The sequence below is a fragment of the Clupea harengus genome, unplaced genomic scaffold (genome assembly GCF_900700415.2).
Source record: "Clupea harengus unplaced genomic scaffold, Ch_v2.0.2, whole genome shotgun sequence".
In the NCBI taxonomy this organism is placed as follows: Eukaryota; Metazoa; Chordata; class Actinopteri; order Clupeiformes; family Clupeidae; genus Clupea; species Clupea harengus.
Genome location: NW_024879590.1, coordinates 84,587 through 108,187, shown reverse-complemented (window position 1 = coordinate 108,187; position 23,601 = coordinate 84,587). Strand labels below are relative to the sequence as shown.

At 43.9% G+C, this 23,601-nt stretch overlaps 1 protein-coding gene across 2 annotated transcripts in view; it reads left to right on the top strand.

Annotated features, from left to right (window-relative positions):
• Positions 1 to 23,601, top strand: part of abca7 (ATP-binding cassette, sub-family A (ABC1), member 7) — a 32,406-nt gene that overhangs the window by 6,335 nt on the left and 2,470 nt on the right. The window contains exons 8-49 of one of the 2 annotated variants that reach the window (XM_042704134.1): positions 1,089 to 1,181; positions 1,431 to 1,668; positions 1,775 to 1,914; positions 2,464 to 2,580; positions 2,886 to 3,083; positions 3,686 to 3,891; positions 4,153 to 4,329; positions 4,979 to 5,201; positions 5,420 to 5,641; positions 6,862 to 7,066; positions 7,269 to 7,382; positions 8,626 to 8,797; positions 9,094 to 9,225; positions 9,554 to 9,693; positions 9,839 to 9,976; positions 10,620 to 10,840; positions 11,166 to 11,223; positions 11,381 to 11,583; positions 12,350 to 12,464; positions 12,734 to 12,757; positions 13,060 to 13,205; positions 14,069 to 14,193; positions 14,864 to 14,956; positions 15,753 to 15,945; positions 16,250 to 16,344; positions 16,473 to 16,505; positions 16,608 to 16,713; positions 16,843 to 16,917; positions 17,026 to 17,195; positions 17,916 to 18,093; positions 18,394 to 18,509; positions 18,621 to 18,765; positions 19,208 to 19,331; positions 19,664 to 19,793; positions 20,031 to 20,154; positions 20,352 to 20,414; positions 20,526 to 20,632; positions 22,121 to 22,262; positions 22,508 to 22,642; positions 22,824 to 22,927; positions 23,039 to 23,131; positions 23,347 to 23,590. In XM_042704134.1, the coding sequence (XP_042560068.1) occupies positions 1,089 to 1,181; positions 1,431 to 1,668; positions 1,775 to 1,914; positions 2,464 to 2,580; positions 2,886 to 3,083; positions 3,686 to 3,891; positions 4,153 to 4,329; positions 4,979 to 5,201; positions 5,420 to 5,641; positions 6,862 to 7,066; positions 7,269 to 7,382; positions 8,626 to 8,797; positions 9,094 to 9,225; positions 9,554 to 9,693; positions 9,839 to 9,976; positions 10,620 to 10,840; positions 11,166 to 11,223; positions 11,381 to 11,583; positions 12,350 to 12,464; positions 12,734 to 12,757; positions 13,060 to 13,205; positions 14,069 to 14,193; positions 14,864 to 14,956; positions 15,753 to 15,945; positions 16,250 to 16,344; positions 16,473 to 16,505; positions 16,608 to 16,713; positions 16,843 to 16,917; positions 17,026 to 17,195; positions 17,916 to 18,093; positions 18,394 to 18,509; positions 18,621 to 18,765; positions 19,208 to 19,331; positions 19,664 to 19,793; positions 20,031 to 20,154; positions 20,352 to 20,414; positions 20,526 to 20,632; positions 22,121 to 22,262; positions 22,508 to 22,642; positions 22,824 to 22,927; positions 23,039 to 23,131; positions 23,347 to 23,590 (5,877 nt within the window). The remainder of the gene's footprint in view (positions 1 to 1,088; positions 1,182 to 1,430; positions 1,669 to 1,774; positions 1,915 to 2,463; positions 2,581 to 2,885; positions 3,084 to 3,685; positions 3,892 to 4,152; positions 4,330 to 4,978; positions 5,202 to 5,419; positions 5,642 to 6,861; positions 7,067 to 7,268; positions 7,383 to 8,625; positions 8,798 to 9,093; positions 9,226 to 9,553; positions 9,694 to 9,838; positions 9,977 to 10,619; positions 10,841 to 11,165; positions 11,224 to 11,380; positions 11,584 to 12,349; positions 12,465 to 12,733; positions 12,758 to 13,059; positions 13,206 to 14,068; positions 14,194 to 14,863; positions 14,957 to 15,752; positions 15,946 to 16,249; positions 16,345 to 16,472; positions 16,506 to 16,607; positions 16,714 to 16,842; positions 16,918 to 17,025; positions 17,196 to 17,915; positions 18,094 to 18,393; positions 18,510 to 18,620; positions 18,766 to 19,207; positions 19,332 to 19,663; positions 19,794 to 20,030; positions 20,155 to 20,351; positions 20,415 to 20,525; positions 20,633 to 22,120; positions 22,263 to 22,507; positions 22,643 to 22,823; positions 22,928 to 23,038; positions 23,132 to 23,346; positions 23,591 to 23,601) is intronic. The other variant, XM_042704135.1, reaches the window with a different exon arrangement.

The following is a 23,601-nucleotide window of genomic DNA, read 5'->3' as shown; positions in this document are numbered from 1 at the left end:
GTGGAAAATTGCACTTGAACGCCCTTTAAAGTCAGAGTTCCGAGAAATCCGTAGGAAAAAAATATCCCCGATTTCGTTGAGGCACGTCATTTAATCAATTTGTTGTTAATATGGCGATGAACCTAACAGAGACAAAGACAGGAAGAAAGGTTAAAAAACATTTTTAAATGCGTTAGAAGATGCATGAAGAGGTATTGTGTCAAAATGTGTACATAATTATAGATACCCAGCAGATAGAAGGAAAACCCACTGATGAGTCATCACTACATTATTGTGTTTACATTTGGCTCGAACGCATTAAAGTCAGAGCAGGGAAATATGTTGGACGTTCAGAATTCGAAGAACATGTAATACATGTTAATGCTTATCTTGTCAGATAAAAAAAAAACAGGCTTTAAGCAGGCTGTTTAAGGGGGCTATAGTTAAGTGGCTGTGCAAGTGTGTGAGTCTGGTTATAAATACTTGGCACTAAGTCTGTTTGTGGTGTTTAGTATCTGCCTGTACAGTGAGTTTGAGTGTGAGTGAATTCATCAGGCTGTTTGACAGGGTAATCCAATTTGTCGAGCTTAGTGGTCTTAGTGTATGGGAGAGGTCTTCAGAGCTGTGTCTGGAGTATAGTAGTCTGTCTTTGCCTTCTCTGGCCGACAGTGCATGCACTGGTCGTTACTGACTGTGGTTAAAGTGAGCAGGGCCTGAGAGAGTCTGTCTGTCTGTCTGAGACTAGTGAATGGCGTTATGCATCTGCGTAAAATGCATATGTTGTGTTCTGTATCTGTCTGTTTCACATGAGTTGTTGGGGAATATAATTTCTTTGTTTGTTATCTTGGTTGTTTTTTTATTGATTATGTATTGAATATGTGTAAATCAGTCAATTGGAGTTGCATTATACAAAAGGCCTATGTAATTAATTATTTTAAAATTATATTTAACATCATTTAAACATTTATGAATGTATCGAGTTAGTATCAATGGTGCATTTTGTAATCTTGGTCGTTCTATCCAGTGCTATTTTACAACTATCTTGAGGTCTCTCTCTCTCTCTCATTTCTGAACTGTCTCATGTTCACATCTCATTCTTTACCCCTCAGAGAGACAGACTAAGAGCAAATTTGGGAGAACTAAGGGCTCTAAGCCAGGCCGTCACTTCTGTGTCTCGAGAAGTTGCTGCCATTTTGGATGATGTAAGAAAATTTCAGTCAAGATGTTGTGTTGTCCCCTTCACTCAATCATTATATATGTCCATTTCTGAACGACTACCATTAAATATATATATTTATACACTTTTTGTTAACTATACCTTTCACACATATTACAATCACCACCCTCATATGTTGAATGTACAATGTAGTATGATGAAGATAAAACCAGCACCAATTTGCAATATCCCATTCCCATATTGGTACATATCACCACCCTCTCCCTTGTGGCAGTTCTCAGGGTTGTCGGGTTTCTCTGACTTGAACGCGGAGCTGAGGCTGCTGTCTCCCGAGAACCGCTCGGAGGCACCGCTGAACAGCTTCCGTGCTTTCAGCCGGATCGTTTGCGGCCACCCTGAGGGGGGCGTGGAGCGCATCCCCTCCTTCAACTGGTACGAGGACCACGACATCAAGTCCTTCCTGGGCCGAAACGGCACGGAACAGGACGACATGGACAGCGACAATGTCACCAGTGAGTGAAAGATGTCCTCATTTAACACTCCAACAAGTCAAAAACATCTGTGGTGGTGAGAGAGCTTTTCCTGCATGCAGTGACTCTGCACCTGTTCTTGTTATAGCTCCCTTCTGTAAAAGCGTCATTCAGAATTTGGAGTCAAACCCTCTCTCCCGCATCGTGTGGCGAGGAATCAAGCCCCTCTTCATTGGGAAGCTGCTGTACACACCAGACACACCTGCAATTCGGGAGGTCATGAAAGAGGTGAAGTGTAAACTGAATTGTCCTATGTGTTGCCTGAATTCTCAAACTTAAAAAGACTCAGAGAGGCCTAGATAATTCATCCACAGTCGAGAAAGATTTTATTCTGTATGTGTCCTATACGTTGATGACATACTTTCTTTAAATATTTTTGTGTCATGACAATAGCAAAGGATGTGCCTTGTGAGAAACTCTAGCATGGGTTCATTTCTCAGCACATACCAAAACACCCAGTGGATACCAAATTATATTCAAGTGAATTGCAAATGAAGTGTCAGGGTTATGGTTTGGTATTTACTTACACTGTGTCTGCATGCCAACACCTGTAATTAAGCAAGCATTTAGCCCTGTCAAAACACATTAGCAGGGAGAAAGTTCCATGAGTAATTGCACTTGTCCGCTGTTGAATGCTTATTATGAATGTTTCTCAGTACCATTTGAGAGCACAATGGAAGACCTTATTAAAATCCACGGTTGCTTTGTGTTTGCACACTGAACAGTCAAGAATGATCAAAACTGAATCAAGACCGGCATGCTTTGTGTTTTCCCCAGGTGAATAAGACATTTCAGGACCTGCAGATTCTGGAGGACCTAAAGGGGGCCTGGGAAGAAATTGGGCCTCGTGTGAAGACCTTCATGGAGAGCAGTGTGGAGATCCGTCTTCTGAAGGTCAGTTTATTCTGAAATGAGTTGTTTGTAACGGAAAAGACGGATTAGCACAGGGAAACCTTTTTTCAAAGTAGAAAGTGAACTGTGAGTTATTTTGCAGGAGATTTTATTTTGCACAAACTATGGGATGTTCAACATGTGTCTAGGGGATTGATTTGTTGACTGCTAGCCTGAACATTGTATCTGTCCGCTAACCGTGTTGCAAAGACTTCTCCCTCCAGGCTTACTCTGTACTCTAACTTGGTGTCATTCTTTCTCTGTTGTCTCTCCCCTCATCTTCTAAATGGACACCCCGTCGTCGGCAGGACCTGCTGAGGCGGCCAGAGGTGGCGGTCCTGGTGAACATGCAGCTGGAGAACACTACCTGGACGGCGTCACGGATTGCCCGCTTCCTGTCCACACCAGCACCTGAAGCCCCACGCAGAGAAGGGGCTCCCCCCACCTGGTTCGACGTCTTCCAGGACGTGAACAACTCCATCAGCACCCTTGGCCTGATCACTGAAGTATGCCACTGATTCAAGCGTGAAACACTATACGAATACGCATACACATCCATACATAAATGCACACAGCCACGCATGTTTTTGCATCAGAAGTTAATGCAAAACCTGACCCTCACTCCAGTGTGTTTAGAATGTTGTAGAATGAATGTTCAAAAGAATATCTTGCTCCGTCGAAAATAATGTGGAATTTTAGAGTCACATTCTTTTACTAGAATGTTCAAAATTTACATGCTGAAAGGGTTAATGGAATCAGTATCAAGATGTTTTGGGAGCCTTGAATTTGAGGCATGAGGTTGTCATGTGTCGTGTGCTGGAGAATTCCTTTATTTTAGTTTGGGCATCAGAAAGAGCTGTTAATTTTACCAAGGCTTCCTCTTTTGGCCACTGCTGAGGTCTGCCGAGTAGTTCCCTAATTGAGAAGCTGTTAAACATACTTGTGGCGCTTTTTTCCTATGGGTGTTATTTATGCACTCAGTTTGGTGAAAGAAAATGCATGAGCATCTAACATGACCTGTTACCGCGCCATGATCATTCAGACCATACTAGGCATTCATCCAAGTTCGTTTTTGTTGTTTTGTTGTTCTCTTCTTGCTGTTCCACAGTGCTTTTCTCTAGATAAACTGGAGGGCACTGCCACAGAGGGCCACATGATTGACAGGGCTCTTGAGCTCCTGGAGGACAGGCAGTTCTGGGCTGGGATAGTTTTCCTCCTTCCAGATCCTTCTGCTCCCACCCTCCCACCTCACGTGTCATACAAGATACGCATGGATATAGATGATGTCACACGGACCAATAAGATCAAAGACAAGTAAGCAAAAGTGGAAAAATCATGGATATTAGGTTTAGTTATCTATGTGTGCTCATCAATTGAATTGTCCATGGACCTACTCATGTATTTATTTCTCAATAGTTGCATGCAACATGACTTTTAAAACTGATTACCCACTAAAACCTTTGTGTGTAATGTTTTGTTTGCAATCTGTAGAGGCTTGTATCTGAATGGTCCTTGTATTCTTTGTTCCGTTCGTTTAATAGTGTAATATATCTGACTTGTTTCTCTTGCCTGTAGGTTCTGGGATCCGGGCCCAGCTGCCGAGCCCTTCAGTGACATGCGCTACATCTGGGGCGGCTTTGTGTACGTGCAGGACCTGGTGGAGCGGGCGCTGGCTCGAGTCATGACCGGCAAGGAGCAGAACACAGGCATCTACCTGCAGCAGATGCCTTACCCGTGCTTTGTGGACGACGTGTGAGTGCTGCGTGCATCTGCATGTTCACACACACACACAATACACACTCAGCCCTTCTTTCCCAAAAGGTTCACACCTATACACAGAAACACGTACATACTTCCCCAATACCCACACACCTTTACACATGTTCTCACATACACACAGATACACAAACTTCAAACGTGTGCACACATCAAAGGGTTATAATTGCTGCTTATTATCCTGCTTGCTGCTGGTGGTAAGGTGTTAGTTAGAGGTACTTTAGGTAGAAATTAAAACGTGTGCAACACACAAACAAAGCCAGGTGGGCATAGTGTCTCTGTAAGAAAATCTCCTCTTATCTTGGTGTGGTTAGTTTGGTGTGCAGCCTTATGTTGTTGTCACAACAGTAATGAAAGGGAGGAACACAGTAGAGACAAGAGTAGAAAGCCACTGTCACAAACAAAAACAGAAGTGCACTTCTGAACTTCCACTGCATACTCATTTGCACACCCAAGTATCCTCTATAAATATCTTTAATTATCTTACTGTAATAACAGTCTCCGCGGATTGTTTTTGTCTTTTAGTTAGTTTTTTGTGTTTGTTTATTTGTTTTGCCTGGAGTGTTTAGTTTGTCTGTATATTTTTGGTATCCCATCTCACCCCAATCACCATCATTTCCTGCAGTTTTCTGCGTGTGCTGAACCGCTCCCTGCCTATGTTCATGACGACAGCGTGGATGTACTCTGTGGCCATGATCATCAAATGTGTGGTGTACGAGAAGGAGGCACGCCTCAAGGAGACCATGAGGATTATGGGCCTGGGCTCTGGCACGCTCTGGGTCAGCTGGTTCATCAGCAGCTATGTGCCTTTCCTCATCAGTGCCGGCATGCTCGTCACTCTCCTTAAGGTGTGTGGGTGGGTGTGTGTCATCCAGCAAGCTTTGATGCTTACAAACATGTTTTTTTCCCCTTTTTTTTTGTTGTCATAATGATATTGTCCTAATCTGATCTGTATATAATCATATACATAATCTCTACCTATGCCCTAGCAATGGCATTGCTCCACGTCTTTTTTTGTAACTTACTAAAAAAAAAAAATGTTTGTTGTTGTCTGTGAATCTTTTAGATGGGGGACATCCTGCCGTACAGTAACCCAGTGGTGGTATTCTTCTTCCTGGCTGCCTTTGCCACAGCCACCATCATGCTGTGTTTCCTTATAAGCACCTTGTTCTCTCGGGCGAACCTGGCGTCTGCGTGCGGGGGCCTCATCTACTTCTCTCTCTACCTACCTTATGTGCCGTGCGTGGCCTGGAGAGATCGCCTAACCACCACACACCGCGTCCTCGCAGTAAGCACGCTGAAATCCTTGCTGTTCTCTCTCTCTGTATCTTTATGTCTGAGAGACATGCACCAGTTAAAGAGCCGTAACTTTATCATTCAGCTTCACACATTTATCATAGAACTTCACACAATCAGTTCGTCCTGGATATTAATAGTGATCATGCATGCAAAGCACTGTATGGGAGTGTCTTGGTGGAGCGGTTTTTATGACCTGAGTTTTTATGGTGCCGCTGAGCTTCCCCTGAAATACCTGCTCATATCCTCCATCCCAAAGACGAGCAACACATAGAAACCCCAGAGAAGCTGAATCATATAGAAATATTATATATTATATGTACGTATATATATATATATATATATATATTTAGATGTCCCCCATCTAAAAGATTGTGAAATATAATACATATTTCACAATATTCAGCCCCTCCTTTAGTGTCATCGTCTGTATTCTTCTCCTCTGACTCTCCTTCCTGTGTTATTATGCCGTGTTCTCACACATCAGTGTCAGTCTTATCTCCCTATCTGCCCGAATTTCCCAATAACCCTTGAAACAGTCCAAGTCAGTCGCAGCTGCCTGCTTGTGTAAATGGAAGTCACACGTACTCATGGGATGATGTCACTGCACCTCCCCTGGCGAGTAGACAGGCCATGTTTGTGCTCTTAATGCCCCACACAAAAGCCCTGTTGTCGTCGGACAGGAGCGGCCCTGAGCGCGCACTTACACGGTCAAATGCCATTTGCCTGGATTGGAGACGTCAGGCGGTGAAACGCTGGTTGTGAAAGAGAAGGGAAGTGAACCGGTTTTATAAGAACAGCTGAACAATGACGCTGTTAGGCATTGATTATACTCGTTTGTCACATCCTGCTCTCTTTCTCAGAGACTTGAAGCTGGAGTTTGACTAATGCTGAGCTTTAAGATTACCTCTCAGTTTTACATACAGTATTAAACATATATGGGGCAGATATAAATAGTATCATAGCAAAGTAATTGCACAGTTATCACGTCCTTGCCATTAATAACACCTTAAGAATCATATTATTACTGTGTGCTGAAAATGTTCCTTTCAGTTTGTGTTGAAGAATCTTGAAAAAACGACACGTTCACATAGGTTCACATCCTCTCTCGGCGTAGTGTTCTCCTTTAAAAATGTATAAACATACACACTACTGTTCCTTAATAGCTGAGTAGGGGAAATGCTGACTGCATTTTTCTCCGCTCTCTCACAGAGTTTTCTGTCTCCGGTGGCGTTCGGCTTTGGCTGTGAGTACTTCTCCCAGTATGAGGAGCAGGGTGTGGGCATCCAGTGGTTCAACGTCAACTCCAGCCCCTCGGAGGGAGACACCTACAACTTTCTCACCTCCATCGTGATGCTCTATGTAGATGCATTTATCTATGGTGTACTTGCCTGGTACATTGAGGCAGTTTTCCCTGGTAAGGACCAGTTATAAGGTTTGCCAAAATATAATTATTAGAAAAAAAACTAGAAAACTGACATTTTAACACAGAAGGAGACAGCAGTTAAGATCCCTTTTCAGGTCTCTGCGTCTATGCTCATTTACTGATAATTTTTTCCTATCTCCCTATGTATTTTCATTTGTTTTTCTCTCTTATCCCTTCTCTCTCTCTTCCTAAGGTGAGTTTGGGATACCCAAGCCATGGTCCTTCATCTTCCAGTTGAATTACTGGGGTGGGGTGCCGCTGGAACAGGGCATGCCAATCCCCCCAGCCCCCAGGAATGAGCCAGACGGTGAGACCACACTGCTTCTGCACACAATGTCACATAAATACACTATATGGCCAAAGATATGTGGACACCTGACCACCACACCCATATGAGCTTGTAGGACATTCTATTCCAGACCCATGGACATTGATATGCATTATTGCACTATGCATGCATTATGACATTGATTGATGTCCTTAAAGATCAGCCTTAGACCAGTAACCCTCCTCCACCAAACTTTACAGTAGGCACTAGGCATTCCAGTAGGTAGCTAGCGTTCTCCTGGCATCCACCAAGCCCAGATTCGTCCATCAGCCTGCCAGATAGTAAAGCTTGATTCGTCGCTCCGAAGAACGTGTTTCCACTGCTCCCGAGTCCAGTTGCGCTGGGCTTTACACCACTTCAGCATTGACCTTAGGCTTGTGTGTAGCTGCTTGGCCATGGAAAGTCATTGCAACACCCTTGAGAACGGCTCCGTAATTGGGACAGTTAAGCCGCAGTAATTGGAGTTCTGGTTAGTAAAGCTAAGAGTAGGCTTGCTTGTGCTGAGTTGTGAAACAACTAGTTATGAGGGGGGAAGGCAGGCCAATCCCCTGCTCAGTCGTTGCCTACCTAAAGGCTTGATTGTAGGTGTTTCAGCGACTTATATGCACACGCCTAGTTCCCCATATGTGAGCTGTAACTCTGTGACAGAAGGAGAACCCATTTCATGAAGCATCCGACGCACAGTTCTTCTGCTGATGTTGCCTCCAGAGGCAGTTTGGAACTCTGCAGTGAGTGAGGCAGCAGAGGAGAGGCCATTTGTACGTGCTGCACGCTTCAACACTCTGAAGCCCTGCTCTGTGAGTGTGCATGGTCTACCGCTTTATGGCTCAGCTGCTGTGGCTCCTAGATGCTTCCACTTCGCAATAGTAGCACCCACAGTTGCCCAGGGCAGATCTAGCAGGTCAGAAATGTCACAAACGGACTTCTGACTTGTGACAGTGCCACCTCACTGAGCTCTTCAGTATGACCCCCTCTACTTCCAGCGTTTGCATATGGAGACTGCATTGCTGTGTGCTTGATTTTATGCACCTGTTAGTAATGGGTGTGGTTAAACATCGGAACACAATAATGAGGTGTGCCCACATACTTTTGGCCATATAATGTACCTTTTTCTATTAAATGATTTACTTATTTATTTGCTTGTCTATCTATTAATAAAAAAAAACAAGTGGTATTTTAAAACAAGGTTTTCAGTGGAACGTCTTTCTTTTGGATATTTCAGCACGAATAGAGCCAGAGCCTCAGAACCTCATTCTGGGTGTCGCCATCTGTGACCTTGTCAAGATTTACAAGAAGGGGGGGAAACTGGCTGTCGATCACCTCAACATGAAGTTCTATGAGGGGCAGATCACCTCATTCCTGGGCCACAATGGTGCAGGAAAGACCACCACATTGTGAGCTGTCCTCTGTTTACCATGTGGTCATCAGCTTTTTCAACTAGCGTCTGATAGTAATGGCAGTTGTGTGAAGTGTTATGTACGGAAATACAGAAAGATATAAAGTAACTAAGCAAGGATTCCAAAATTCCATGCAAATTTTTCTTCAATGGATTTTTACTGTTTTTTTTTTTTTTTAAGCTTGGGGAGCAACCCAAAAAGAATTTCTAAATTTAAGTGTAGTGTGAGTGATTGACAGGTACACAGCTGGAGGATATTGGTTGTTCTCACACAGTGTTCCTTCCTGTTGGCAGATCCATCCTGACGGGGCTGTTTCCACCCTCGTCAGGGTCGGTGTATGTGAGGGGCATGGACATCCGCACTGACATGGACTGGATCAGGAGGACTCTGGGTGTCTGCCCACAGCACAACGTCCTCTTTGACATGTGAGAGCTTCTTCTATTGTCACCCCCATGTCCACCCAGGTGTTGTTGTGTTGGCTCTCAGTTGCAAGGTTGTCAGAATGACAAAAATATATATTTATATATATATAACTCCTGCTATAAGGAGTGAAGATTGACAGTGTGTTTCAGCATGTACATTTTTATAAAACTCTCCTTCTATTGATAATGTTAAAACCACCAGAACGACCAGTGTTGCATGAAACAGATCAATTGTATTGAAATTTGAACTGAGCTGGCAAAAACCACTGTAGTGACTGATGGCACACCTCCCATGTGTTTCACACTGTCTGTTTCTGAACTGTGCTTCCAGCCTGACGGTGGAGGAGCACGTGTGGTTCTATGGCCGACTTAAGGGCATGGATAACGATGAGGTGCGTGAGGAGGTGTTCTCTCTGCTGGATGATGTGGGGCTGCTGCACAAGCGTCACGAAGAAACACGCAACCTGTCCGGTATACATCGTTTTTTTCCCCCCATTAGACAGCCATATTTAATGTTAAATGTTCATCATGTGAATTGGTGTTTGCCTGCTAGAGAGTGCTTTTTAGACTCTCTGGATTACTCCTCATGCTGCTGTTTCTACTCTCTCTTGTGAAGGGGGAATGAAGAGGAAGCTGTCCGTGGCTATTGCTTTCATTGGGGGTTCAAAGGTGGTGGTCCTGGATGAGCCTACTGCTGGAGTTGACCCCTACTCCCGCCGGGGCATTTGGGACCTGCTTCTCAAGTACCGCAAAGGTACTGAAAGAGCCAACATACAATTCTGAGCTTTTGCTTTGTGTTATTTTCAGTTCCAAAGTCAGACATGTAAACACAATGGGCTCTAACCTCATAGTTCAACAAGCACCATGAATAGGCTTCACGCATCAGCAAGCATGCAGTGAGAATAGGCGGGGGAACCTATATTTGCTCATTTCATAAAGCAGGGTGCAATCAAGCATAAACAGGTTGAGTAATTAGAGAATGTGGCAATTAAGTCATTCTTTATCAGCCAATCACAATGATTCCACTGTACCTTATTAACGTACTCATGGAGCTCAGTAATTGTTCTACAGTAGAGCAAACAACAAATTTCCGGTCACAAACGGAGGTTCTTGTGGGGGAGGTCTGCCCAACACAAAAACGAATTCATACATGTAACTCCCACGTGCGTGGATACACCCCAGCATTGCGTAGACCCACCCATGTTATGAATTAAGCAGAATTATTTTGCCAAGTTATAAAATTAGCTTTAAATCATGCATGGAGGACTTCGTGTGTTGCCAGCTGTGTTGCCCATCAATGAAATTAGGGGCTCCATGTCTTAACAATGTATAGGTGTACCATGTGAATGAAAACAGCATACAAATTTTAAACAACTTCTCATTTGTTTATTTCACAGACCGCACCATCATCCTCTCCACACATTATATGGACGAGGCGGAGCTGCTGGGTGACCGCATCGCCATCATCTCCCAGGGGAAGCTGTGCTGCTGTGGCTCCCCCCTCTACCTCAAGGCCAAGCTGGGCACAGGATACTACCTCACCGTGGTCAAGAAGGACAGCAGATCGCCCAGCACAAGTGCCAGCGCTGGAAAGCTCTCTTTACCCCCAGTGCCTAAGGTACAGGATTTAGGTTAATTAGCCACAGCTAACAGGTGAAGGGTAGCGACATTAGTCATTAGTCATTAGTCATTAGTCATTAGTCCGATCAGACATAATTATAGGAAAATAGTCATTAGAAATGTGATGATGATGATGGATACTTTATTAATCCAGAGGGAAATTTAGTTCATATTAAAACTCAAAACTCAAATAAATAAAAAACATATAACTTACTAATACACAAAAGGTCTGACGCTGTTGTCCAGTTGAGTTATGTAAACGCAACAAGGTTGTGTACCCATGATGCTTTGCTCAATGCTCGTTCTATCTCCTTGTGTTTCAGGACAGTGATTCATCCCTAAGTGATGACACCGGACTAGGAAGTGAGGATAATGGCCCTGGTATGTCTTTTAAATGATGCATTTTATCATTTCATGTAAAATATTGTAAATGATATACGACTAAACTTGCCAGTTCTCCCGGCTGTATTCTGACATGTGGTATGTTTCCCTCCATCCCCAATGCTGTGTACCCTGTAATCTCCTTTCACATGTGCAGACGTGCCCGCCCTGGTGGCACTGGCTCAGCATCACATGCCTGAGGCGAGGCTGGTGCAGGACCTGGGCAGGGAGGCCATCTTGAACCTGCCACACCGCTCAGGGGAGGACGGCAGCCTTGCACTCTTCCTGGCCGAGCTGGAGAAGAGGCAGGCTGATATGGGCATCACCAGCTATGGCCTCTCAGACACCACCCTGGAGGAGGTGAGCCCAGGCTAACTGGCATGTGGAAACACGCACGCACACACACACACACACACACACACACACACACACACACATGCAAGAATGAGCACACTGGGACGGTCATAAGAGGATTGGGTCTGTCAGAGGCTTAATGTCAAGCAGTACTACCTATACTACACATTCAAAAAACAACACATGTGTAACCTGGTTTGGTTAAGCATTGCTTTCACCGTGTGTAGATTGGTTGACGACTAGGGATGATTTTACAAGGGTTTGATCATCAGTACAAAGAAAGTGGGTCTCACCTGTGGAGTCATGTTGTGACTTGACTGCCCTTTATACATACTCATGAGGCTTAGTGACAGTGTGATAAGTCAAAAGCACAAGAGGAAGGAATGTCCAGTCAGTGTCATGTGCATTGTGCTTGGCTGTGTACATTTGTGTGCGTGCATGTTTAGTGTCAGTTATAGCTATACTGTAGTAAAGTTAAGTTATGTCATATAAGTTCTGTAGGAGACCCTTATTTATATATGAACAGAGACATGACACAAGCATTGCTTGTAGTCTTTGAACTCAGCATACTCTAGATATTGCTTAATCAGGGTTGCTCTTTCTGGTGATTTAGGCGTTATATCAGTTGAGCTTCAAAAACAGAAAATTCTACTAAACTAGCTATACAATCACTGTGAAGTGTGGAGAATATGTTAGTGCTGTGATTTGACACCCGGCACACATGGTTTTAACTGTTTTTTTCTTTTCTGTCCTTGTGTCTCCATGAAACCAGATTTTCCTGAAAGTTGCGGAGGAGACAGGCGTAGATGCGGACCCTGCTGAGCCTGAGAGACCGCCCACAGCACCGCCGCAACGACGAGTCGACCCGCCCGAGGAACGGGAGCCAGGTAAACATCAACATCCTTGCACCGCTATCATCCCCTACACGCACACAGACACACATACAACGTTCTATGCAGACCAGTAGAGTGAGTGAGTGAGTGTGTGTGTGTGTGTGAGTGTGCGTGTGTGTGTGTGTGTGTGTGTGTGTGTGTGTGTGTGTGTGTGTGTGTGTGTGTGTGTGTGTGTGTGTGTGTGTGTGTACGCGAACTGTACTTGTACAGTATGTTCCAGATCTGCACTGACTTGCGTCTTTCTCTCTGCATGGCTTTCAAAGGCAGGAAAAGACCATGCAAGCAAGGTACAAACTGTGGGTGGTGACTCTTTTTCTAATCCAATCCCTTCCTGTCTCTTCTGTGTGTGCTGTGTGTGAACACTAAGTGGGTCAGATCAAGAATTAAGTGACAGACTCTTGGCTCAGATCCCCTATCCTTCAGTCTAGTAGTAGAGACACAGGCTGCAGTGTATCTGCAACAGGGGAGGCATTGTCATTTGATTTTTGCCATTTTGGTATGAGTTGTGAGTGAATTAAGTTAAACAAAACACCTATCTTCGTTCCCACACTCACCCACGTACTTGTTTTTCATGTTATCTGCCCTCCAGAGCCCAAGGAGACAGACCTTCTGAGTGGGGAGGGGAGAGGTGGCGACCCGGCTACCGGCTGGTGGCTCACCTGGCAGCAGCTGCGGGCGCTCTTCGTCAAGAGGTGGCTGTACGCCCGCCGCAGCCGAAGGGGCTTCTTCGCCCAGGTATGTCTGTTGTGCTGCCTCAGGGGAGCCCAGTGTCTCATGCTAGAGCTGGTACTGCTGTTCCCAGAGCCACAGGTTGCGCTCCACTGAGTGTGGCCATGACTTAAAGTTGGAGGGGGTAACCTGTTCTCAGCTGAACTATTTCCCCTTCCCATGGTCTTCGTGTAATGTTCATATACTTGTATGTGCTAACACCAAAGTAACCACATGATTCAGTCCATTATGTTGTATGTTTATTTTATGTCTATTTTTTATGTGGATCACTGTGCATGTAATTTCTCTCCACATAATTTATTTGCTGTTAAGCACTTCGAGCTGCATTGTTTTGTATGAAAAGTGCTATACAAATAAAGTTTATTATTATTATTATTGTAACGTGAGTGCAGTGAATGTTCTATACAGATGCTTAGTGCACAGGGTGACCAGGTGCCCCACATATTGAGATGGTCATTTGGTTTTTAAATGTCATAAATAAGAACACATGGATGCCTTCTTTTACCCGCTCATGCTGTTGCAGCATAGTCTCTACTCTATTTAATAGCGCTATGTCAAAAGCAGTTATTGCAACAAAGCCAAGTTTTTCTAAAAGCCTGGCTTTCATCCAGTGGCTGAGAAGAGAGCAATGAAAGCCGTAATCAGCAGGCTGTGACGGCTGTCAACACTACTCGTTCAACATTTGGTCTGCTTGCATCTGGTCACCTAATTAGTGCATCCTATACAATATGTTATGCAGGTTGTAGGTTTGTATTGAGGACCGTGATGGTGTGATTCAGTTCTACTAACACTCAGCCAGATTACTGTCATTTTAATGCTGTTGTTTTAATAGACTGTTCCATAAGAGGTGTGCTGTGCCACTCTTGCAGATTGTGCTGCCTGCCCTGTTTGTCCTCATCGCTCTGTTCTTCAGTCTCCTTGTCCCGCCCTTTGGGAAGTACCCCGCCCTGGAGCTCCAGCCCTGGATGTATGGAGACCAGTACACATTCTACAGGTAAGACCCCAGGGCAGGAGAACAGTACATATTCTACAGATCAGGAAATCATTCTAAAGAAACATTCTGACAGCTTGTGTGGGTCTATTACTGAGAGTGAGTAAAGCTGTTTTTCTGTACTGTACAACAGAAGAACTGTATAGGTGCCATTGTTGATGGTTTAAACTGTTATGGTACAAATATGGTCCATACTGAGGAGCAAACATTCTACAGGTGAAGCCTGACTGTTGGGGAGTACAACAGAAAAACTGCATTCCGTTTACAGACTCCATTTCACAGATAAAGGCTCCATTTTGACAGATAAAGGGTTTCCCCACCTCATTGTGGGCTCGTCTTCAAATACAATTAATTTTCTTGGTGCACAGAGGAGAAAAAGAGACAACCACTGTATTTACTACTCTCAAGAACAGGAGACTTCTACTAAGCCAAGCCATCACTGGGGTTTCCTACTGGAGATCACATGATCCCGGGGGAGGAAGGAAGCCGGTTAAGGCCTGTTGTGGCAGGCCTTGAATAGTCTTTGTGGCTGTCTGTAAACAGGAAATGTCCCTGTTTTGTACACTATCACAATGACTTGTGCTGTTTCTATTCTGTTTTCAAAAATGCTTTGCTGACTACAGACCTGATATAAATATGACCTGATATGTCTGTTCTGTCTTCAAATGTGCAGCAATGATGCACCAAAGGACCCAGCCATTCAGAACCTCCTCGAGGCCTTGCTTGACCCGCCAGGTTTTGGCACCAAATGCATGGACTTAAGCACGTAAGCAGCTCCTGTTGTAGTTGACATTTAAATCCAGTCCTTCAGCAGACAACAAAAACATACACTGCCATATGATTCCATCTCTCTGTCTTTCTATCGACCTATCAATGATTCTGCCCTCTTGAGCCCATTACCTCAGTAATACCCTCTTTTGCCACAAATGGCAACTGCTTTTTCATCCTCTTTTCATGACATTATACCTGACATGTCTCTTAAAGTTGGAAGATGTGGTTTTTGCCAAAATACTTCTTGACCTATTATTATGTTTTATAAGTCATAAGTCAAATAAACTAGGGATGTGCATATTAACTATTTTTGATATTCAAATATTTAACAGTGTCCTCAGACAGTCATTCAGTTATTTACAGGGGTGGATGTAAGGCTACAGTAAATTGAAAATCTATCTGGAAAACAATTATCTTGAGTGTGGGTAATGTCACCTCACAACTATTATAAGTGTGCATACCATCTCCACATATCTAAACTGTAATTTCTGTGAGTATTTGCTAAAGCATCCCTTGTTTTCTCATAACTTCCCACGAATTGGAGCATGCACATAACATCCAAAAATTGGATATTAGTATTCCAATAGTTATTCTGCAAACAGTTGTTCAGACGTTAGATTATCCATCCACGGCCCTAAATTAAAGAAGAATTGTTTATTTGAAAACAACAAAAAAAGCTTAAATTGGAAGCTCTAGTCTTAGGCAAGACCATGTTATATTGTAAATATGATACATGTTTTGTGCGTGTGTGTGTGTGTGTGACCCCCTTGTGCCCTTGTATACGAATGCAGGAACTCAACTTGTGGGGTGGAGTCGGGCTCTAGGTTCATGCGTCCTCAGGTGTCGTACTCCACCTGGCAGCTGCTGGGGAAGGGGAACTGGACGCGCGAGCGGCCCTCTCCTGAGTGCGAGTGCAGCTCAGAGGAGGTGCGCCGCATGTTGCCAGACTGCCCAGAGGGAGCCGGAGGACTGCCCCCGCCACAGGTCAGATACAAACACACACACCCATACACTAACATGAATGCATGGACAGATGCATATATATGAACTTACATGTATTCGTGTACAGGATGCACACAAATGTACCTGAATGTGTCCATTTGGTTTCTGCGTTCAATGATTAAGGTTAATTATTTGTTTCAAAATGGAAATCCTTCAGCTCAGGTAGTGGCCAGTGACTTCCTCCCTTGCATCAGTATTTTCCTTTTCTGACATGCTCCCCCCTACAGTTGGTCACAACCGTTGGTCACTATGTTATTGATCTTTTTGACTTCACCGTGTGCCACAGCTAAAGCAACTGACTGGAGACACCCTGCAGAACCTGACTGGCCGTAACATCTCAGATTACCTGGTGAAGACATATCCGCAGATTCTCAAGAAAAGGTCTGGCGCAGATCTGTACCTGCCGTCTGTGTTACATTCTCCTTTTTGATACTTTCTGCTTGTATATGTCGTTCATTTTTTAATTAGCATGTCCATTTGCTTCTGTTCATATCATTTGTATCTGCCAGCATGAAGACCAAGAAGTGGGTGAATGAATTCAGGTGAGTTTCTGTGGTGCTGAACAATTGCTGCAATTCGTCCTCTATCATGTGATGGGGTATGTTTCTATCTAAGTGGAACATTTGATTGTGCACCCTCTGTAGGTATGGAGGCTTTTCTCTGGGTGGGAAGGCCTCTCAGTCCTTACCAGATGGTCACCACCTGGATGAGTCGGTCTTGGCCATCAGATCACGCTACAGTGTGCCAGAGGTAGATACTGTATTACAACAGTTAGTGTTTACCTTTACGAGGGCTTTGTGGTGAGTGGCTGTTTTGGATGACTTTGTCCCTTGCCATTTTAATTTTCTTAACGTGTAGTCTCATGGGTCTCGTCCACAGAACAGTTCCTTTGACCAGCTTTTGCAGAGACTACCAGGCTTTCTGAGTGGCTTGAACCGCGAGCAGAACGTGAAGGTAATCTGGCGTGGATTAGCCTCCCCGACCGAGATCAGTCTTTTGCTGCCGTGAGTTGGCAAGGTGCCCCCTGGTTCGGAGTTAATCTTGATCTTCTTCCTCTGCCAGGTTTGGTTCAACAACAAGGGTTGGCATGCCATGGCATCCTTCGTCAATGTGCTGAACAATGGGCACCTGCGTGCCAACTTGCCGCCTGGTGCGGACAAGAGGCGCTATGGCATCACGGCCTACAATCACCCCCTCAACCTCACCAAGGAGCAGCTCACTGAAATGGCCCTGTAAGCACCCACCTTATCTTGTCTGCACTTTGTTAGCGACTTTCCTTTTCTTTTTGCCCTTGTTTCTTTCTTTCAATTCTATTCTTTCTACTTTGATCTGGCCCTTAGTAATCGTAATCTTGTAATAAGCAAGACAAACATAAATAGGGAAAAGACCAAAGAAGCAATATGTGTGTATTTCATTAGTCTTTATATTTGTTTATTTATTTCCACTTTGTTACTCGACCTTATGAAATGAATGCAAGTGTTTGTGAAAATCATGATGTATGTGCTGCTGCGAACTTTATCATGCCATAATGAAACCACAAAAAAGTCCAGAAGCTGTTGACACAACAGTACTCTATGCACATACTTCCTGCTAAAACAGGAAATGATTGGTAAACAGCTTGACCAGTCCAACATGTCTACAGATAGCTGACAACAAGCAAAGTGTACTAAAGGGTTTTCGGTATCATTGCAGTTTAGATAAGGGAACAAACACAAAAGAAACACAAATGGGGACACAATTCATCTCTTCCCTTTTAAATCCCCCCAGCATGTTTTTACATGAAAGCTGTTCTTAGCAATTGAAAAGGCTAAAGAATTACTGATATCATGAAACTGTTCCTCTCTTGTCACTCTTGAATGTTGACTATTAAAATGTTGCACATTAATGATACTGTGGGTGATGATACACCACACCATTAGCTGATCTAACTTGTATTATCTACTCATGAACAGGATGACTACCTCTGTGGATGTTCTGGTGTCTACCTGCGTCATCTTTGCCATGTCCTTTGTGCCGGCAAGTTTTGTGCTGTTTCTGATTGAGGAACGCGTCAGCAAAGCCAAGCACCTGCAGTTCGTCAGTGGAGTGAAACCGATCCTGTACTGGCTGGCAAACTACACCTGGGACATGGTCAGTTTGCCCAGACTTGTCACTGCATACGAATATGCTATTCATCACTGTTCAGCATTAGACACATTACGGTTTACATTTTTGCTTTAGTATTTATTTTTCATGAAAATGGCATTGTTGCTCAATCACCAAATGCCAAAACTCGACAATAAGATCAACATACTGTGAAACAAAATCCTTTTTATTTAGCCATTCGTTTATTTTTGACGGCACACATTGCTGCCAATTTGTGCCACCTTGTTCAGCTTTGGTGACAGCCACCTGTGGTGATTAAAAAAATAAGAAACATTTTTCTTTCAGCTGAACTACTCTGTGTCTGCCATCATGGTGGTGCTCATCTTCATCGGCTTTCAGCAGCAGTCTTACGTCTCTGAGGCCAACCTGCCTGCCCTCGTCCTGCTGCTTTTGCTCTATGGGTGAGACTCATTGCTTTGTTCTAGAATGCTCCACACATACATTCTTGTAAATGGTCTCTTAATAGAACATTATATTATTGCACATATTGTAACTCCTGGCCTTCTCCACAGCTGGTCCATCACCCCGCTCATGTACCCAGTCTCTTTCTTCTTTGAAGTCCCAAGCACAGCCTATGTTGTCCTCACCTCGGTTAACCTCTTCATCGGAATGAATGGTAGCATTGCCACATTTGTTCTCGAGCTGTTTGTGGATCAGGTATGTGGATGCTGGGGGTCCCAATTACCCCCTGAAGTTCTATGCATAATACTATGTGTGTCTCCCCATTCATAAACTGATAGGCAAAGCTTGATAGTTGCAACAAAATAGAGGGAAAGGCCTTAACCTGCCCAGTCTGAAGAGACTATGACAAAATGTGCTACAACTAGTGGATGTTTCTTTGCACATAACATTTGTCTACCAAATGTACACAAAGATGTGCAGTTAAAATTAATTTTAACTTTGCAATAGTCTTTTTTAGTGTGTGTGAATATTTGTTCCTTGTCCTACTAACCATGAAATGTATCAGGATTTAATCCTGGTGTTGGGTTAAGTACAGTATGTCCTCCACAGGCTCAATTGTGAAAAAGTGTTTTCACATTCCTTAGATGCCAAGGAAGTAACGCTTAGCTTCCTCCTGTTTTATGTGTCTCCTTCCCAGCACTTGAATGACATCAACAAGATCCTGAAGAAGGTCTTCCTGATTTTCCCACACTTCTGCCTGGGTCGAGGGCTCATTGATATGGCCAAGAATCAGGCCATGGCTGATGCCTTTCAGAGACTCGGTGAGTCATGTAATGCTGTTGTTCCACATCAGGGCTGTTTCCTCCAACAGTTCAGATTGGGAAGATGCCCATTACTGCTGATTACTGCCAGTTTGTTCTTAAGCACTCGTAAGGATTCAACTCAAGTCTAGAATTGTGTAAGTGATGCCAGTTATAAAGACTGGACAAAATATCTTGCCTTGTGTGCCAGATGCAGAGGAGGTTGCTGAGGTTTATCACTATTACTGTATATCCCAGTATTTATATACTGTTTTATGCTTACCCTGTGTTGGCATGCTGTTGGGTTAAAATGTGGTCTGCTTGTTTAAAAAAATATATATCTATATCTGCAGGTGCCAAGCAGACACTGGACCCACTTGAGTGGGATTTTGTGGGGAAGAACTTATTTGCAATGGCGGTTGAGGGAGTGGTGTTCTTCATATTCACCATTCTACTTCAGTACGGGTTCTTCTGCAAGTTCAGGTACAACGGTCATCTGCTGCTTGGTGTAGTTCTATAGCAAACATGTTATACCGAAAATAGACTTGAAACCGAGACCCGTCTTTCGCCTGAACACACATACTTCAAAAGCTGGCAGTACACAGTATTGCTTGGAGTAAAAGACACTCTTCATAAAACTCTATGTAATATATACTACTTATATTCTATTGATACTTAACACACTCTTTCCCCTGATTTCCTCCATTTCTGTCGGCACAGACCCTGGTCAGACCCAGTGCTGCCCCCTCTTGGCCCAGAGGATGAGGACGTTGCCAAAGAGAGAGACAGAGTACGGAACGGAAGAGCACAAGGAGACCTACTGAGCATGAAAGACCTGAGCAAGGTAGCCACAAAAAAATATGACATGGAAAATTTGAACGTTTGTCTTTAGAATGATGGGATGCAATTTGCAAAACCACCGCCACTGTTAGGAATACTACCACCAACACAACTGCAGAAATGATCTTTTCCATTGAATTGTCTGACTAATTGTCTGAAACTGGGTGGTATAGCTGACCAACTGTCTTTGTGGTTGTGCAGATATACAAGGCAGGGAGGATGCCAGCTGTGGACCGTCTCTGTCTGGGGATCCCTCATGGGGAAGTGAGTGAATGATATACATGCCTCTTTTTTCTCTTTCTCTCCCTCAAAAAACTCTCTATATCCCTATTGTGGACAGTTCATATAAAAGTCTGTTCATGTCTTCTCTGTCAGTGCTTTGGTCTACTGGGAGTGAACGGTGCCGGAAAGACGACCACATTCCGCATGCTAACAGGAGACACCGACATCACCCATGGAGAAGCTTATCTTAGTCAGCACAGGTACTGAATATCTCCCAGCCGCTGAGAGGGGTTGCTTTACACTTGGTCCTTGATCACTCATTCAGTACTCCTATCCAATATCTTTATTGTAAGGTTTTGCCCTAGATATCATATATTATCATATCATCTGATCTATACATGTATGATAGACTACACTGCTTTCTACTATTCTATGTATGAGTATTCTATGTGTTTGATGCTGTCCCTGTGTGACAAGTGTGTTGTGACATTTTGTGACATTTTGTGCGAGAACTAAATAGCTTTTAGGATAATTGTTTTTCATTTGCCTCCAAGTGTAACTCGGTGTGCTCACGCAAATTGAGTTGACTTGTGGTGGCAAATTGGTTTGGATGTGGAAGCCTGCTGTTGCACTTAGGCGCCCACTGGGACAATCGACTCGCAATCATTCAGAAATTGCCCTGTCATCTCTCTGGTCAATCTGACCCCGCTTTTCTCCACTTTGCCAGATGCAAAGCGAAGTCTTCCTTTACTCATGTACCCATCAAAGCTACATTATGACTCTATGTCCTCAACCACCACATTTTCCCTGTGGTTCTTATAGTCCAGAGTTGAATTTTGTTTTGATTAAACTTAAATGAATCAAGTTTGTTTGTGATACATCTTATACATATTGTGTGCCAGCTTATTTACCAGTATATACATTTTTTTTACCCGTAATGTAAATAAAAGCCATCATTGACAGAGTTTTCTGCTTCATAGTTCTGCTCATCCTTAAAATATTAACCATATGAGCGCACTGCATACCCACTTTAAATGCGGTCTCTTTCGATTTGTATCCACTTTCAATCTTGCCGCATGTATGCTAATGTTTTATCCTGATGCATGTATGAATGTATCTGCTCGCCTCTGATTTTCCCATCTCCTTATCCCTTCCGCCCCCATTTCTATCTCTCTATCTGGCCGTCCCCAAGCAGATGGGTCCCCGCTTTTGAGCTGGGTTCCGTTCACGATTTCTTCCTGTTAAAAGGGAGTTTTTCCCTGCAACCGTTGCCTTAGTGCCATCATATCATATATTACTATTGCTGTCAAATTGCAGCTTTAAGACTTTGTGATATGTACACATATGATAGTACTCAAGGTTAGAAAGCAGTGTAGTCTAATAATAATAATAATAATAATGCTGTCCCTGATCAGCAGTCTTACAGTGCCTACAATCTGAGAGATCTCAGCAATCTTATACATTTACTGCAAGCCACACTGTGCCACATAAACATAAAGTTTGATGTATGTAGACTTTCCAATGATAACACCTACTGAATTGAGGGTATGGCGCCACTGTCAAGTTGATCAGTGCATCATTTAATGCTGCATTCTATTTGGTTGGTTAGTAGACATAGGTTGTAGCAACAGTCCTATTGTGAGATAGGCATCCTAAAATTCTGACAGTCATCTTTGACCGTGTCTGAGACAGCCCAGAATCACACAGTGTATACCCGCCATTAAGTGTGTTGTGTTTTGTGACTCCAGCGTGCTGACTGAGATGGAGCGGGTCCATCAGCTCATGGGTTACTGCCCGCAGTTCGACGCCATCAGCGACCTGCTCACAGGCCGGGAGCACCTGGAGTTCTACGCCCGCCTGCGGGGAGTGAGGGAGGAGAACGTGGCAAAGGTGCGGATGGGTTCGTTAGCTGTGAGAGGAGCTAGCTCATGTGTGAGGGCAGAATCAACATGCTTTGTGCAGGTCCAAAAACGTTGCCGTGATATATTTGATGAGCAGTTGAGATGGGCCTGCATGTTTCAGATTAGCTCATGTTGAGACACTATGAACATGTAGAGTGGATTAACACTTATGTTCTCAGTTCTACTCCAGATACAAAGTGAGACTGACACTTTTGTCATTATTCTTTCCATCAGGTGGCTGACTGGGGGGTGCGGAAGCTGGGTCTGACTCAGTATGCAGAGCGGGAAGCAGGCGGCTACAGTGGGGGAAACAAGCGCAAACTCTCCACTGCCATTTCCCTGATCGGAGCTCCTCCAGTGATATTCCTGGTAAGCCTGTGATGATTTATAAAAAAAAGTATAAACTAATGGAAAAACATCCCAAATTTGAAATTGAAGAATACTGGTATTTCAGAAACATATATTCTGTATTTGTGGGTACTAATAAGCAATTAACTGAGTGATTAAACATGGTGTGGTGAAGTGAAATGTGGTCCTCTGTATATCTCAGGATGAGCCTACCACAGGCATGGACCCCAAAGCCAAGCGCTTCCTGTGGAACTGCATCCTGAGTGTCATCAAGGAGGGCAGGGCTGTGGTGCTCACTTCTCACAGGTATGACATGCGTCTTGAGGGTCATCTCCAAAAAACAGTAGCAGCTTTTTACTGAAAGACTATTGTTTGGGCAAAAATGATTTATCTTTCAATCATTGTTTGTGTCCTCAGCATGGAGGAATGTGAAGCTCTATGCACTCGAATGGCCATCATGGTGAATGGCAGGTTTCGGTGTCTGGGAACAGTGCAACACCTCAAGAACAGGTAGCAATGTTTTTGACTATTTCTGCATAGCCCAAATATTGAAGCTATTATTATGATAGCACTTCAAATTAAATGCTACATAGTGACACTGATATGTTTATCTATCCATAATTGCTAATAGCAGAGCATATACATTCATGACTTTTAATTCAGCTGAAATATTAATTGTACATATGAGACTGACTCTGATATCCCTGCTCTCTTGTCTCTGTCAGGTTTGGCGACGGCTACACGATAATCCTGCGGCTCTCCATGCCCTCGCAGGAGCCTTGTCTAGTGGACTCCTACCTCAAACGCGCTTTCCCAGGCATCGAGCTGAAGGAGAAGCATCAGAACGTTCTGCAATACCAGCTGCCCTCTCACGCGTGCTCCCTCGCCTACGTCTTTGACGTGCTCTCCAACAACTATGAGGAGCTGGGTGTGTCTGACTACTCTGTCTCTCAGACCACTCTGGATCAGGTGAGAGCTGA